The 15589-nt window shown below is 42.0% G+C and overlaps 1 protein-coding gene across 2 annotated transcripts in view; it reads left to right on the top strand.

The window, feature by feature from the left end:
- The first annotated feature begins 239 nt into the window (after positions 1–239).
- chchd6a (coiled-coil-helix-coiled-coil-helix domain containing 6a) overlaps positions 240–15589 on the top strand; it is a 77921-nt gene continuing 62571 nt past the window's right edge. For both annotated transcript variants that reach the window (XM_070968279.1, XM_070968280.1), the window contains exons 1-4: positions 240–484; positions 2742–2832; positions 5417–5507; positions 6227–6371. In XM_070968279.1, coding sequence (XP_070824380.1) covers positions 401–484; positions 2742–2832; positions 5417–5507; positions 6227–6371 — 411 coding nt within the window. In that variant the 5' untranslated portion in view covers positions 240–400. The remainder of the gene's footprint in view (positions 485–2741; positions 2833–5416; positions 5508–6226; positions 6372–15589) is intronic.

Raw genomic sequence — 15589 nt, forward strand, 5'->3', positions numbered from 1 at the left:
CTGCTGGTAAAATGTCTCTGTGTCTGTCTAGTTGTATACACAGTGTGTATGGTTCCTGACAGTTCATTCAAGCATGGTTTTATTTATGATGGTTGCCAAGTTGTGCTCTAAAAACGGAACTAACGGCGATTCAACCGTTTTGTTTACCCTAAATCAACAGATGATGACACACAAAAATGGTTTAGGTTATTCGCTCCATTTCATCATTACATTTATAGGAAACTATGCTCCGGTTTTACACAGATCTGGGAGAGAGGGATGGTGTAAGAAGAGTCTGGCAACCCAGATCCCATCTGTCACTTACTCTGTCATTGGGCAGGACATTACCAACATTATTTCATGTTCGTAACGTTATTCTATGTCAGGCCATTAGCAAAACTGTCACTGAACACCAGAAGCCATGGGTTCGGGAGGGAGTACGACCAGAAAAGTGTCTTTCGGGGTCGATGATGAAGACAGAGTCAGGATTCTCCGTGGAGTCAAGGTAATGCTAATCTAGCTAGCGTTTCATAAGCCATGCGAACCTTACTTCAATGTTACGCCCGGCGCTAACTAGCCGTTAGCATGCTGCTGCACCGCAAAATCGCGTATCAGTTTATTCTGAGTTGAGCTAACGTGAAGTCTTCAACCTGTGAAGCGACTGCTGAGGTGAGGAGGATGTAAAGGGAGGCAAGGGTTGGGTCATGTTGTACGACCTGGAGCATGCCCATGTTTGTTACGCCAAACTTCAGTCTTAATAATTGACAGGCAGAATTATGTCTTGCTTATCGGCACAGGAATTAAATGTGGCAGATAACCAACGTAGATTATAAACTCTCAGGATCGTCTTGTAAATTCGGCATACACATTATCCACATAGCATCACTGAATTCATTAAAAATCCCACAGTTTTCACAAGTCACCAGCTACTGTCAGCGTTTGCTAACATCGTTAAAGATAACTCGCTAGCATATAACGGAGACACGAACCGGTCGTGAACATTCGCAGTTTTTTTTTTTTTTTTTTTTTTTTAACATGTCAGTTGCACGGTGGATGCATGCTAAATGAAGGAGAGATTCCCACTGATATTTTAATGGTCTCAAATATTGTTGTAGCTATTGTATATAGATATTTTTACACAATCATGGCAAAATTGGCGTATTTCGAATGAAGTTTGGCTTGCTGTCCTCTGCCTCTTGACTGTTGCCTTCTAGGGCCATTCTAAATGTCAGGATTTTGCGTTTTGCAGGTCATAACCAATGAATTGGTAACACAACTGTACATGTAGCCAAAAACACGAAAATACTATGTGTCAAAACATTTTACATGCAGTTAGGGGCGATGCCTGAAATCATGGCTTGTATGCACCGGCATGCACAGTGTATGCACGGTTCATCATAATTCAATTCAATTCAATTCAATTCAATACAATTCAATTCAATTCAATTCAGTTCAGTGATTCTGTTGCTTGTGCATTAGCAGAGAATTGTTGCATAAAAGCAAGTGCTCCTAATCTTAAACTGCATTAACAAAAGGCAAGACTTCATGTCAGCGCGTGAAGACCTTTGCACAGGCAGGTACAGTCAAAACAAGGAGACTGTGTGTAACACTGAAAGAAAAAGATTAGCAGGAGCAACGAAAATGATACAGTAAACTGTTTTGAACAGTGTATATGAATATGCCTACTTCCCAGAATGCACATGCACAGCCTTTGAGCCTTTGTCAGCTTTGCATCATCAGCCCCATCAGATGGCCCTCACAACATGATTAGATAATGGAATGGAATTTCAACGATTTCCCGTGCACGCTGTCAAGACATGATATGTTTCATAGCCAAAATCCTCAACAGTTTAGTAATACAGGTTTGTTTCGAGTGTTGCTTTCTTTTCTTTTTGCTGGCCTCTAGTGGTTTAGGGTCTCACCTTGTGGTTCAGATGTAGAAGTGTACTCTGACTTTCACAGCCCATTGAGCGTGGTTACATTTAGATGTAGTTTAAGTCAGATGCAAGCACACAGAAAAAATGTATGAATGCCTGTAGCGTGCCTGCAGCTGGAACACATCTCTACTTTGTGACATGCATTGGAACTTGTTGGATATAGAATATCTAAATTTCCCAGAGGATTTGAATGCACCTTCTGGTGGAGCTATCCTCAAGTTAAGTCATGTACAACAGCCAGTGGAATATAAGATCTCAGAGAAAGTATCCAGTTCAAGCAAGTGAGGAGTTCATAGTTCTGGTACGTCCATGCATCATAATGATAATAATGTTTCTAAAAATGTCTATGAAAATGGAAAATGACCAGTCTTACAGATAATCCTATTTACCAGCCCTGCCTGTACATTCAAATGGTGTGAGTCATAGAAACAGTGAGTCAGCGAGTCTTGCCTAACTGTGGTTTTTGGTGCGACTACGTTTAACCATTTCCTTGGACACACACACATACACACACACACCCACTGTTTTCTGGCACTCTTTGCAGGTTCATGTGTTTTGCCTTCGGCCAGTGTTAGTCTGTCCCTCCCAAAGCATTAAAAAAGATAAAAGGATATTTGAATAAAGATGATACCACATGGTGTGCAAGGTGTGCTTTACACTCCAGTGAAGTGTTGTTAAGTTTGTATTAACTTGCAGAGAGGCTTCTCATTGTTTCTGCTGTAAAGAAGGCCAACATGAAAAACATTAAAGCAATCCTAGATTCTCAGCTCTGTGTTGATCCTGTGTCTCTAGCATACCGGTCTTTGTTTTTTTGTGTCTGGCCAGCTGTCAGAAGATGTTCTCCAGAGGATGAGAGGCGTAGCCAACATCGCTCCAGAACGCGCATCATCAACCTCAGTCCCTCAGAAAGTCTCAGGTATCATGCACCTTGCAGTATTTCCATCACAACAGGATTCCCTCAGAAACCTTAAACACCAAAAGTTGCTGGCAGATCAGGTTCATGTGCTGTTTTCATAGTGTACTGCCAAGAGCACATACAGGTACTGCACATGTGTACGCAGTGTGTGACCTGAAAATAGATTATTTAGACTTGTAGTGTCTCTTGAATGAAGTGTGTTGACGGTTGTTTTTAATGTTTTAAAAAACAGATCTTACTCTTTAACAAAGTGTATATCTATAAGGATGCTTTCCATTATGTTGTCAGACACTTAGCATGACAACCTGAGCCTGTCAGTGGCACAAACAAACCCTTTAAGCAGACGCACACTGATGGCGTGGAAACACCAGGAGGGATTCAATTGCACTGCATTCATGGCTGCTGTCCTCTCGCTAGATACTGAAAGAACTTCACAAGTTGTCCATAATCAGATATTATGTGACCAGAATTCCTCCTGTCTCTCCTTGACATTGAAATTTTTCAGGTCTCAGGTGGACCAGTGGAAATTTTTCTTGTCTTCTGATAAATCAAACATTCAACAGTGGCTCACTGTCTATAATTCTTGCTTTAACAGTTAAGGCACTCGGATACACACATATTGTCCATAAGAAAACATGAATGTCACTGAGGCTTAGTGCTAAGACTCTGACCTGTAGATTATTCCTGACCAGCTGCAGCTCCTGCTCGTTTGTTCAGGCAGCACAATGGCGGACTGAAATGCAAATGTGAGGGGACATTGTAGTGGGGATCAAGCACTTTGACCATGTGCTTAAATCCTGAATTCTCTCTGACTGAGTATGGTCCACAAAGACAAACAGTATTGCAATAGCTCTTTGCTTGTTTTCTCCCGACCTCAGTTGAACAATGTCAGCACACAGTCTGACTCTGAGTCGTCCACTTTGGTTGTAACTAACCAGGAAACCATATTGCTCGCATACAGAGGGTCTAAATATCATGCGCGGATCCTCTAACCCTGGAGTCTCATTTGTGTTTGCTGTTAGGATGACAGTGACACTGCATGAGCTGGACTGACCTGGCTAACCAGTCTAAGCCAATACAGCTGACAGACAGCAACTCATGCACTGCCAAAACATTCCGGTAAAACTGCTGCTCAAGAATTTTTATGCGTGTGAGTATTCCTCCGATTCCAAAAAAGTTGGGGCGCTGCGTAAAAAACATAAATATAAACAGAATGCAATGAGGCGTTCTGAGCTAATGTAGTAATCTCCTTTGCACAATCATGTGTTCACAAAGAGGTGAACCTCTCTCCATCCTTGCTTGTGAACACTGAGCCTTTCCAGGATGCCCCTCTCATCCCCAATCATGATACTATCACCTGTTAAAATGAACCTGTTTACCTGTGGAAGGTTCCAAACAGGTGTTTTTGGAGCATTCCACAACTTTCCCAGTCTTTAGTTGCTCCTGTCCAAGATTGTTTGAAACGAAACACATGACCTGCAGATATCAGGGAAGCCAGCTCACTTAATGCTTTTAAAAGAAAACTAAAAACTTCTCTCTTCACTTTAGCCTCTAACTAACCGTGACTTCCTGATACAGACCTGAATCTTAAACTTAAGCCTTGCTGTGCTTCTTTTGAACTGGTCATCTCATGTTATGCATTGTCTTTATTTTTATTTTCATCCTAATTCGATCTTACTTTTACTCTCATTGTCAACTGGGTTTTATTCTCCATCTTATTTTGTAGGAACTTTTTATCCCTGTTTTTATGAAGCGCTCACTTGGTGCGTGGGATTTCTTTTTGTAAAGGACTTCGAGCGGCAATTCCTGTATGAAAGGTGCTACACAAGTAAAGTTGATAAAAATCTTGTTATTTATTATAATGAATTCACAATAAGCATATGTTTTCAAAAATCAATAAAGTTGATGAGGTAAAAAGCTGAAGGTATTGTCTTTGTATTGTTTTCAGTTGAGTATTAGTCAGAAAGGATCAGAAAGTTATCACATTCTGTTATTTATCCCGTACACAGCATCCCAACTCTGGGAATCGGGGTTGTATTCAACACGAATGCCTTTTGACAGTAAGTGTTTGGGTGACGGCGCATCGACCCAAGGAAGTGTGATACCGAGCTGAATGTTCAGCACTGAGCGGCGTGGAGCAGATACACCTTATACAAGTTAAACTGGGCTAACTAAACACTTCTAGGGCTGACAAACTTAAACAGACACACAATATACAGATGTGAGACACTCACCTGTCTCACAACATCAATGCTACAATCAGCTGATAGAGTGAGATTCTCTGCAGGAGCCAGTATTACACTCTCATCCTAAAGAGTGCCTGCTGTTGTGAATATGCTGGTCCTATTGCCTGGTCCTCAAACATACATCAACCCACATTTTTTTTTCAGAAAACAGCAAAGAAAAACGGCGTCAGGTGAAATAATCAGGTGCCAGTTTTTGGACAGCAGTTATTTGATTACACTTTTTCTGATTAGATCTATATTAAGGCTTATTTTACTGTAAGTCACCAACGTGCCAGAATCATAACAGCTTGCCTTCTGCCGGAGTATCGCTCTTTGATATCCACTCTGTCTTCGTCCAGGTCCCTCTGGCAGCAGCAGATCCCAGCAGAGTCCTCAGCACCAGGCCAACAGGAGCAAACCAGCCTCCTACGCTAAGGAAGAACAGAGAAGGTGGGTTAGAGAAAACGTGGTATGGAAGTACAGATTATGACTGGTCGATGAACGTTAAATAGCGACATGATGCGATAAGTGTTGAGAATTCACTTTTTTTTATAGTAACTTACAGGGCCTCTTTTCTGCTCTAGAACATCATTGTCACCATTTATATATATGTACACACAGAATCTAGACCAGTTTATTAGCTAAATCCCAGGAAATGCCAGTTTACCAGCAGCATGTGCTGCAGAACAGGTGTTGTAACATTCTGGAGTTCCCTACTGGTTTACAGCTTAAGAACCAACGTTTGCCGATACATTTTGAGAGTCAGGTATTTTGGGTCAAACACTGGGGGAGCACAGGTTGACATTTGAGAGATGGAGGTGAAACTGGGAAGCAGTATGGAGGGAATGTGTATGTTGTCTTCACTCAGATATGTCTCCTTTCACTAAGGTCTAGATCAGACTGATCAGTGATCAGTGCAGCCATCAGCACAAAAGACCTTCTTGACTTGAAAATGTAGAACTTTGGTCAAACTGACCAAGAAAACGTGTTTTTTTGAAAGTTTTTCAAACACTACAAGAGCTCAACTTCAAGTACTTCATATCATGGATGTGTCTGATGAAATTTGATATATGCTGCCCCCTTGTGGACATATATGTTGAAAGCATTTTGACTGTCATCAGAGGACTTTGAGAAAACAGACACTGAGTGTGTGTGTATATGTGCTTCAGGTATGAACACCAGCAGAAAATACTGAAGGAGGAATTGGCCAAGATGGCACAGAGAGAGCGCGATGCAGCGAGGGAGGAGATGACCAAAGCCATGAGCCGGGAACGACTACACACGCGGCAGGAAGCCGAGAAGACCAAGCAACTGGTACACACACACACACACACACGCACGCACACACAGAGACCCATGTACGCATGGTTAGTCAGTTAGTCAGTTTGAACTCTTGACTGTATTTTCTGCCATATTCATATGATGTGAAATTGCATGTTGACATCGCACAGTTATGTCTACAAACCAGCAGCAAATTCAAAATGCAGCACCTGTTCAAAGGTTTTTTTATTTGCATTACTATCTTCAGTTTGTGATGTTTGAGGCTGTTGTGTTCCTGTAGCAGCTATAAGATGGTCGTTCACAGGTCAAAGAAGGTGAATCTTACCAGAATTCAGGGTCTGCACATTTATTCTCCTCAAAAGACTAGTTGTAATTGTTGTATTCAATAATGAAAATGAAATCTGTAGTCCCGTCATTTGTCCTTCTGCTCTGCCAGGAGACAGAATTGTATGAATTGTGTTCCCACTGTAACACCACTCGTGACCTGTCGGCGGCGCTGTTGTCGTCTGTGTGTAATGACACTGTACCTTTTTGAAGACCTTTTTGTTTTTACATGCAGTGAGTTCAGTGAAAAAGCTGGAAAAGTGGATTAATTTGAGTGTCTCTCAGTAGCTGGAGATAAGTTCGCGTAGGGTCAAGTCATGATTCAGTCCGATGAGGTTCCCTCTGGTTCAATCACACGTTGGAACATTTCACGCTGACACAAAGTGGGTCTTGGGATTGCATTTGTAATTTCCATGGCGATACTCCCTCTTCCTCCTCCCACTCTGTCTCCCCCTCTCTTTGCCATTTTCCCTCTCCCTCTTTGCTGTCTGTCTGTCTGTCTGTCTGTCTGTCTGTCTGTCTGTCTGTCTGTCTGTCTGTCTGTCTGTCTGTCTGTCTGTCTGTCTGTCTGTCCTCTCCCCCACCCCCACCCTCTGTCTTCCTCTCTTTTCTATCCCAGCCCATCACTCTCTCCTTTCTGCCCTGGAGACAGTATTATCAGTGCAGTGCAAGCGGTAAATTGCACCCTGAGAGTTTCCTGGAGCTGGAGATAGGAGAGGTACAGGGTTTGAGGTTTAGTCGTTGGAAGGGGAGAGCTTGTTTTACACACCAGCCGGCGCCTGTTTCACGTGACTTTTCCTCTCCGTCCCCCCCCCCCCCCATGTTGAGACTTGCTTTCTTATCTCCACTCCAACACACTCCCACACCGCTAATAGAAAGCTGCTGGATGGACGTCGTGAGCAGAATGGCTGGTCGAGCGGGACCGGACCTCCTGATGCTGAGGGCTCCTTGTAATTACAGCTTCTTGTGCTATGAATACATATACGCACATACACATGGAAAGTGGGCAGATTTGCTCACATTCTTAAGTTTCCCTGTTGTGGAATCACAGGGCATTATCAGCCATCAGCTACACCTCTTTGTCCAATGCAAAATCACCATGTAGTCAAACAAGTAGAACGGTTCTACACCCTTAGTGCCTCAGCGGACAGTGTGCCGCTCCTTAGTGTCGTTTAGTCTATTCATACTGTAGCTTGCAGATAAAGGTCCATGAAATGACCAAAGTATGTTGTGGAGTGTTGTGCTGGCCTCTCATCATCTTCAGCTTCTCATCGTTAAAGTTGGGATGCTGCTGAGTTAGTAATTTTTTTGAAACTCATTTCACCCGAAAATTAATTATTAGTGTATTATCTAGAAATAAAAGCGTTTGAATTTCAGTGTCGACAATAGTTCTGTTAAACAAAAGAGGAAATTCAAGATGGAGATTTATTGTTACCCTCTTACCTTCTAAAGCAGCGGTCCCCAACCACACTTGGTGCCGGGCCGCACAGAGACTGAACAAAAAATATTTTATTGATCATCAGAGTCTGAAAGAAGTTTTATTTTGAAAACCAGGTGCATCCGCCTGTTCCTCTGTACACATGTCAAACTGCTCATCTCGGTCACGTGATGCGGTCGTAAAAAAGTAAGCCCACAAGCAAAAATGAGTAAAAAACAAACGTGTTTGGAGAGCTTCTTTGGAAGCGGAAAGGGCCAAATGATGAGACAGAAGAAGAAGAGCCTACAACTGCCAAGAGAAAGAAAGCTGCATTTAAGAGACAATATCAGCAGTCCTACTTAAAATACGGGTTTATCGCTTCAGGTGATCCTCACACACCGAGCCTCGCAAATGAGGCAGTGAAGCCTTCTCGTTGAAGAGAAACAAGTGCAGGGCTCCCACTAATTCCAACTACATTCAGGGTAATACTGAGTTGTATTTTTGATAATTAGTTTTTATTCGTTCCTATGTTAGTCCGGCAAATTATTGCTTTATGTGAAACCGGTCCGTGGCGTAAAAAAGGTTGGGGACCGCTGCTCTAAAGTATTACCCCATCTTAAAAGGATTATTATTCATGCATTATTCACGTTATTATTGAGTTCATCTGTGTTATTTCCTTGCTGTTCAGCCCATTATTACCTTAATACAGCAATTAAACCCTAATATTACTAAGATGTTATTACCTCTGTCATTGTCATGGTATTTCCAGTATCTTATTGCCAAGATATTACAGATCATGTTACATGTTGTTCTTTATGAGCTGTAATATCAGGTGCTACTAAAATGCTATAAGTGCTGTAAAAAGCCCATGCGATTTGTACTGAAGCTGACAGTTAACGACTAGCCAAAGTGGGGAAATGCTAAATGCAACATGCTCACTCATCAGGTCTATAAGGGAAAAAAACTGTTTAAAACATAGTGTAACAATACACAAGTAGAGAAGAGTTACAAGTGTGCAAATTGACTCAGTAATGTCAGCGATAAAGCAATATTTATCGAACGTTTGCTAACATTGTTGAACTGTACACCAAACAATGCTGTATCAGCAAAAACTGAATTGAGCAGCAGTGCATTTAATTGCTAATTCAACTTTACATTTATCAGAAGAGGAATTTCTTTCTTTCTTCAATTACTTTGCTTTAAAGCAGCGCTTATCGTTTTTGGCGCACTGACAAATGCAAAAATCAGAACATGGTGCGGTTTTGGTATGACTCACCTTTTTAGTTGACGTTGGTGAACAGTCGTCCATTTAAACATCCAGCAGACATGGAACAACGTTAACATTCATTTAGAGAAATGTTTTGGACCACCTGTCGAATGTAGATCGAATATCAAGTCTCCATTTTACTCTGTTTTGGTGTAAATAACTGTTGGGTGATAGCTCTCTGTGGGTCCATCACTACAAGCCAGTCATTCCACATTCAACATAGTAATGTGCATTTGGATTTTCAGAATAGAGCCCTCAAAATAGAGCGTGTGTCAGCATGGCTGGTGGTATCACCACAAAATTAGTGGGGTGCCATGGTCAGAACTAACTCACATTTGGCAGATGGCCCATGTTAATTTAACTCCCTTTGAAGTTTGAAGTTATGCAATATTGCCTGGAGAAAATAGATGAGAACGGCTCAACGTATGAGAAGATGAGAAGTAAGAGGTGACAGCTGATTAAGCATTGACTAAGTAATTGGGAGGAGGATGTGAGGATGGAAAAGAAGTGACTGAACATTTTGTGAAGGGGTTGGGATGAAGAATGACGAGGAGATGAGAATGAATGGGAGTGAAAGAGCAGATGACACGCGTTTCCTGTAGAATTAAGCCGAAGAGGAGGGAATGAAGTAGAGGGTGAAAAGGAAGCCTTCACATGAGATTTAACATTTCCTGGAGGATCATGAGGAGGTGGAAGAGTCGAGCAACAGTGGGAGAACGAGAAGGAGTGACTATTACTAACATTTCTTTGATGCTTTTCGGAGGATGAATTAGAGACGAAGGAGGGAAATCTGATTTAAAAGAAGTTTACAAAATGACTAGACATTTTGCACAATTAAGAGGACTAAGGAAAGGGGGAGAGGTGGGATGGGGGTGAAAAAGTGTGGTTGGTAGAAACGATCAATTATGGTGGTTAAGACGGAAAGGAAAGAAGGAAAGGATAGAAGGAAAGAGAAAAATGAAGGCAGATACTTCTGCATTCCTATAGATAGGAGACAAAAGAGTGATGTACGTGTCTCAGCTTTACCTTGAAATAAGAGCAAAAGGATGAGAGGGAGAGCGAGATGATTGACAGAGTTCCTGTGGTGGCAAACAGGGAAAGTGACTTATGATGATAAACAGGTGGCACAGGATGACCTGCAGAATTATGATAAAGGGGAAGAGAAGCGGGAGATGCAGGAGAGCGTTTGCAGCCCATCACTTTGTAAAGAATGAGTGTTGGGTGAGGAGCAGACAGGGACATGGTGCAGAGTTTAGCCCTGAGTGTGGAACAAAGGCATGAGGAGAAGGCAGACAGGTGACTAAGTGCCTCCTGACCTGTGTGCGCGTGGGCGCAGCACTGAGTCACAAGTCAGAGAGCGTCAGACAATGATGTCCGGCATCTGCTTTTTAGTTGCGTCTTTCTTTTCTCTGCCTTTCACTCCCTCACTCATTTCCTCCTGTCTATTGTCCTCTTCCCAGTGAACTGCCTGATCCCGCTGGCTCTTTCTTCATCTTTCAGCCGAGGCCCTCACCCACTGTGCCACGCTCGCTGAATGGTCTTTGTTAATAGCAAATCTTCCACAGATTAATTTCAGAATGAGAGAGGGGAACGGGAGAATGGGAAGAAAAGAAGTCCAACTAAAGAGCTAAAAGGGATTTTCTCTTTTTAAAATGTATTAATGGCCTTTTGGTTCCTGTTGAAAGCAAAAAAAAAAAAAAGATTATAAGTCACATTAGCATATGGTACATTTCTCTCTCTCTGTCTGTTCTTGCAGAACAATTAGGAATCCTATTTTATTAGCTGCCCTTTAACTTCCTCTGATGGAGCTTCGGCTAATACGAAATACCATCCGTGCTTTCTTGATTCTTTGAACACACCAGTTGTTTTTTAGAGTCTTTTGCTGAAATCAGCTGCGCACTGCAGCTGAAAACGACGCGATGAGACCACTTAGAGTGAGCTAAAACAGTAAAGTCGCAAGCTGAATACCGAGACAACAAGCTGAATGTTGCTATAATGCTCCTCAATGCCGAGGCAGACTGCAGATTTGGGTGGTAGTTCTTTGTCGGTCCAACACTTACTCATCCTGAGGTGTAGGATTCAGCCTACGAAAACAATTGTAGAATGTCTTCTGTGACTCTGCAGGAGCTTAAGGTAGTTGCATTTTAAGTGTTGAATCTCTGCCGGGTGCACAATTTACAAGCTTCTAAGCGAGTGATATTCTCCTGGGTACTGAAATTAGAGTTGTCATGTCAACCACAGGGGCATTGTGTTGATTTACAAGAACAAAGGTTCAGTTCAGTGTCAGTAAAAATGATTTGTTTCTGCATGTGTTCATGTTTACTCACTGACACATCAGTTGAAAATGACAGATTAGCAGTTCCTCCAAGTGACACCAGATGGCAACAAAAGCCTATTCAGTGTTTCAGTGATGTTGCATGAAGGTGGAAGCATGTCTTTTTTAATTTCTCTCTCATTCTATCTGTTGCTTTGTCTCTGCCCATCATGCAGAATATTAAGTTAAAATTCGAGTATGAACTTCTCTCATTGGAAAGCAGAGGTTCCCTGTATTAATCTAATCTGCCTGATCTTTGTCTGTACAAAGACCTTTCGTCTCTTCTGTTGTTTTTATTACTTCAGAATTGAATGTAGAGTGGCACAGTGATAGGGGACATTTTATTATGATGTTAAAATTATTTTAATTTTGAGGGAAGTTGCCATCATGGTATTGCTCCTCAGGAAGTAGTCAGCTTCAGACTGAGTTTTTCAGTCACTGCGGTCCCTACCTGTGACTGTCCTCACCTTTGTGCGTAATAACTCTTTCTGTAGCTGCTGGAAAGACCCGAAAGGCCACAAACATAAATCTGTTTGTTCATTCAGGTACTGCAGTGAGTGTAGGTGACCTGAGTTTTGGCAGCGGTTGTAGCCTGAGTTTAAGGTGAGCCGTTAAGCAGCTTGTGTAGACAGATGAATTTATTAAAATAGAAGTGTAGCTCTTCCGTTACACGCACATGAGACAGAAGCTGAAAAACGCCAAAACCATTTCTAAAAACCCACTCAAATGCAGCCCGTCCTACAGTGTGTCTAGAGTTAAACCTTAGTCTCACAGTGAACCCATCTCTTGCAATCAATCAGTGAAGGAAATACTGCACACCTACACTTTTTCAGGTCAGTAGCTGAATATCATTTTACAACTCTGATTCTAAATCCCAACAGAATGCAGTTATTTGCAGACAAGTCGTGTTTACAGACAACAGTTTTATGAAGTGTTCCTGAGCCCATGTAGTAATATCCTTTATATTTTATACAGCCATGTGCTCACAATGTGGTGAACCTCGCTCCATCCTTACTTGAGAACGACTGAGCCTTTCGCAGGTGAAACAAGTCCAGTTCAAAATGAACTGTAGACTAACTTCATCTCTATTGGGCCCCTGATTGTGTGTGACTGGCTTGTTCAGCTCTACATTTCCCATCTTGTAAAATCCTTTGCCACATGTTGCTCTGATTCATGACCTTGATCAATCACCTTCTGAGCTGGATCAGGCAGATCCTGACACGTCTTCACTTGTTGAATATAAAGTAACTAGAAGATGGTTTGAACAATTGTAAGTTGAAGTCAAGATATCTCTGATGAGCACTGTGAGTTATCAGGGCTATTTTATCATGTTCATTTCATTTTCTTCCTGTCCAATTGAGGTTACTTGAGATTACCGCTGTAATTTAGAATTCACTCATGCTGATGAGCAGGGCTCAGCGGGCAGACATGCCACCACCAGATACATCTAAATGCACAGCGGAGTCTCCATTCTAGAGATTATTTTTGAACAGTGCAGGAAAAACCAGTCATTGATCATCCCATCAATCATCAATACATGGTCCGAGTGACACAAGTCCGGTCCAGTGACTTAACATATAATATTTCCCCCCAATGGATCTTTCAGGGTTTAAGAGGTTAAAAAATGAACATTTTCACATAACCTGATCATATTGTTAAAAATGTGTTATGGGAGTGTACACAGTCTTGTTTTCTCTGATAACTGCCGTATTGATGTAATTGTCACTGAAGTACTACATAACAACACCGCCACTATTTTACAGCAAGGGCCAAACGTCATGTGAAATTCCACGCGTTTCATTCCCAGGTGCTTTTGTTAGGCGGCAGCACCACTCCAGAGCAAGAGAGTGCTGGGATCCCTCTAGTCTGTCGTTCCGTTTGTCAAGCAGCCCTGCTGGAATGAGCCAGATGTTGCCACTGATTTGACAAACCTGCCTCTCTTGTTTATACCTAAACCCATGTAATCAGCTGGAGATTCTCTGCTGATGGAGCGACAGTGTTGTCTCTCTCCTGCACACTCAGGAAACTCATTCAGACTTTAGACTTTTTATGGGTGTGAGAGAAGCAGCTGTGTTCATGCACACTCAGACAGAGGCAGATGGGGACATGCTTCATTATAGCAGTACATATGAGCTGGTGAGTAGCTTGATGTTTTATCATGTACTCCTCTGACTGCTTATTTAGTCAGACATATGGTAATATGCAGCTATTATGCTATTTAGATGAGTGAAAAACAGGTTAAATGAGTTGCTTTGTTCTGCACAGGTTTTGTCTTGAATCTCAGTATATTTACATGCTTCAAGATATTTGCTTTAGTTTTGTGTGGATACATGTGCCGCACAAGCGCTTTTATTCACGTAGACATATGAAGTCGCACACAGTTAATCACAGAGCTTGTCCCAGCGTTTGGGAAGGAAACAGTGAGAAGGAAGAAAGCCTAAGAACAGTAAATGGGAAGGAAGTAAGAGTGAAGGGGAAAAGAGAAGATGTGATGCAGGAGAGGGGTGAAAAGGAAAGGAAGACCGGAAAGGAGAAAGAAGGAGAGAGAATACGGGGAAATGAGAGTGCAGACGAGATGGGGAGATGGCAGGAGTGGCATTGAGGGAAATGGAAGGAAAGAGGTGAGTGAAGGTGGGGTACAGATAAGCCCATAGTTGTATCAGTAATTGTAATCTGCAGGAACTGACATGGTTCTGCATGTAAAGCTATTAGGCTGACTGTGGGCTCAGAGGCCAGCCTCCCTCACTGCACTGTTAGATAGTCAGGTAAGATGAGCCGAGTGAGCGGGCAGACAGACCCGTCCAGGTAATCTCTGTACTCTGAAAAGCAGGGCACGCTGAGAGAAGAACGGGCATCAGAGTAGATGGCTTTTTATCTACATTTATTGGTGACAGTGTTGCTGCAAAATGGGCTAGTCTCTGGCAGACTGACAGTGGGCTGTAATTGACAAAAAGTCACTTTTTCATTTAACAGATGAGTACGCTGTAGTTCACTGAAGCAGTTAATGGGTAATACTGTGTCATCATGCTAAATATAGCTCTTAAACTGTAATAATGTAGTATAGCTTTGAGAATTTAAAGGTGTCACAGTGTTCCCCACTGGACCAGTACGCACGTTATCATTGCAAAATCAATGTTCTTAACACTTCCTGGCTAACTTGAACTTGATGCATTCCCCAAGTCTCTAATTCTCACTGACAAAGATGATTATCTGATTGCGCCTTGAAACTCTCCCCCAAAACTAACAGCGACTTGGCCTGATCTTGAACATCAGTCATAAGCAGACAAGAAGAAGAGGAGGAAGGGCAGATTTACAGCTCGGTGTAGCGATAATTCACCTCTATGTATGGTTCTTTACCCGCAGTGTTCCTCATAAAACTGCAGGTCAGTGCCTGACCACAAAAAAATAAAAAAACGCACACTTTCACTTTTAAAAAGTTTGTTTTCATTGAGATCAAAGACCTGTCCAACACAGGGTCTTAACAATACATCTGCTGGCAGAGAGCGATGTAGCTACACATGGCGTAACATCTTATTTTGAGAGTGAACATCATGAATCAGGAGGAGGTAAAAATCTCAAATCCTGTCAGATTGATTATGTTAAATAGCATTGTATTAAACTGCAGCTGAATATAGAAGACATTATTGGCGTCACAGTCGGAAAAACAGGTATGAATAATCAAATGAATGATGGCTGAATTCCAGTCCACTTTCAGGATCCTGGTATTGTGCATGCTGACTCACTGTCACACTGTCATGGCCTACTGTGGCACTTGAAAAGAACAGAGTGATCCTTAATGATATTAGAAACACCTGTGTTTTTGCTACTATGACAAGTCAAGATGTCAAATCCTGTCATCATCACGGCTGGATTTCCAAACATTGTTCATGCAGTACAATTTTAGATCACATCTCTTATTTGGTGAGTCA

Source organism: Chaetodon trifascialis, chromosome 8 (assembly GCF_039877785.1).
Source record: "Chaetodon trifascialis isolate fChaTrf1 chromosome 8, fChaTrf1.hap1, whole genome shotgun sequence".
Taxonomy (NCBI): domain Eukaryota; kingdom Metazoa; phylum Chordata; class Actinopteri; order Chaetodontiformes; family Chaetodontidae; genus Chaetodon; species Chaetodon trifascialis.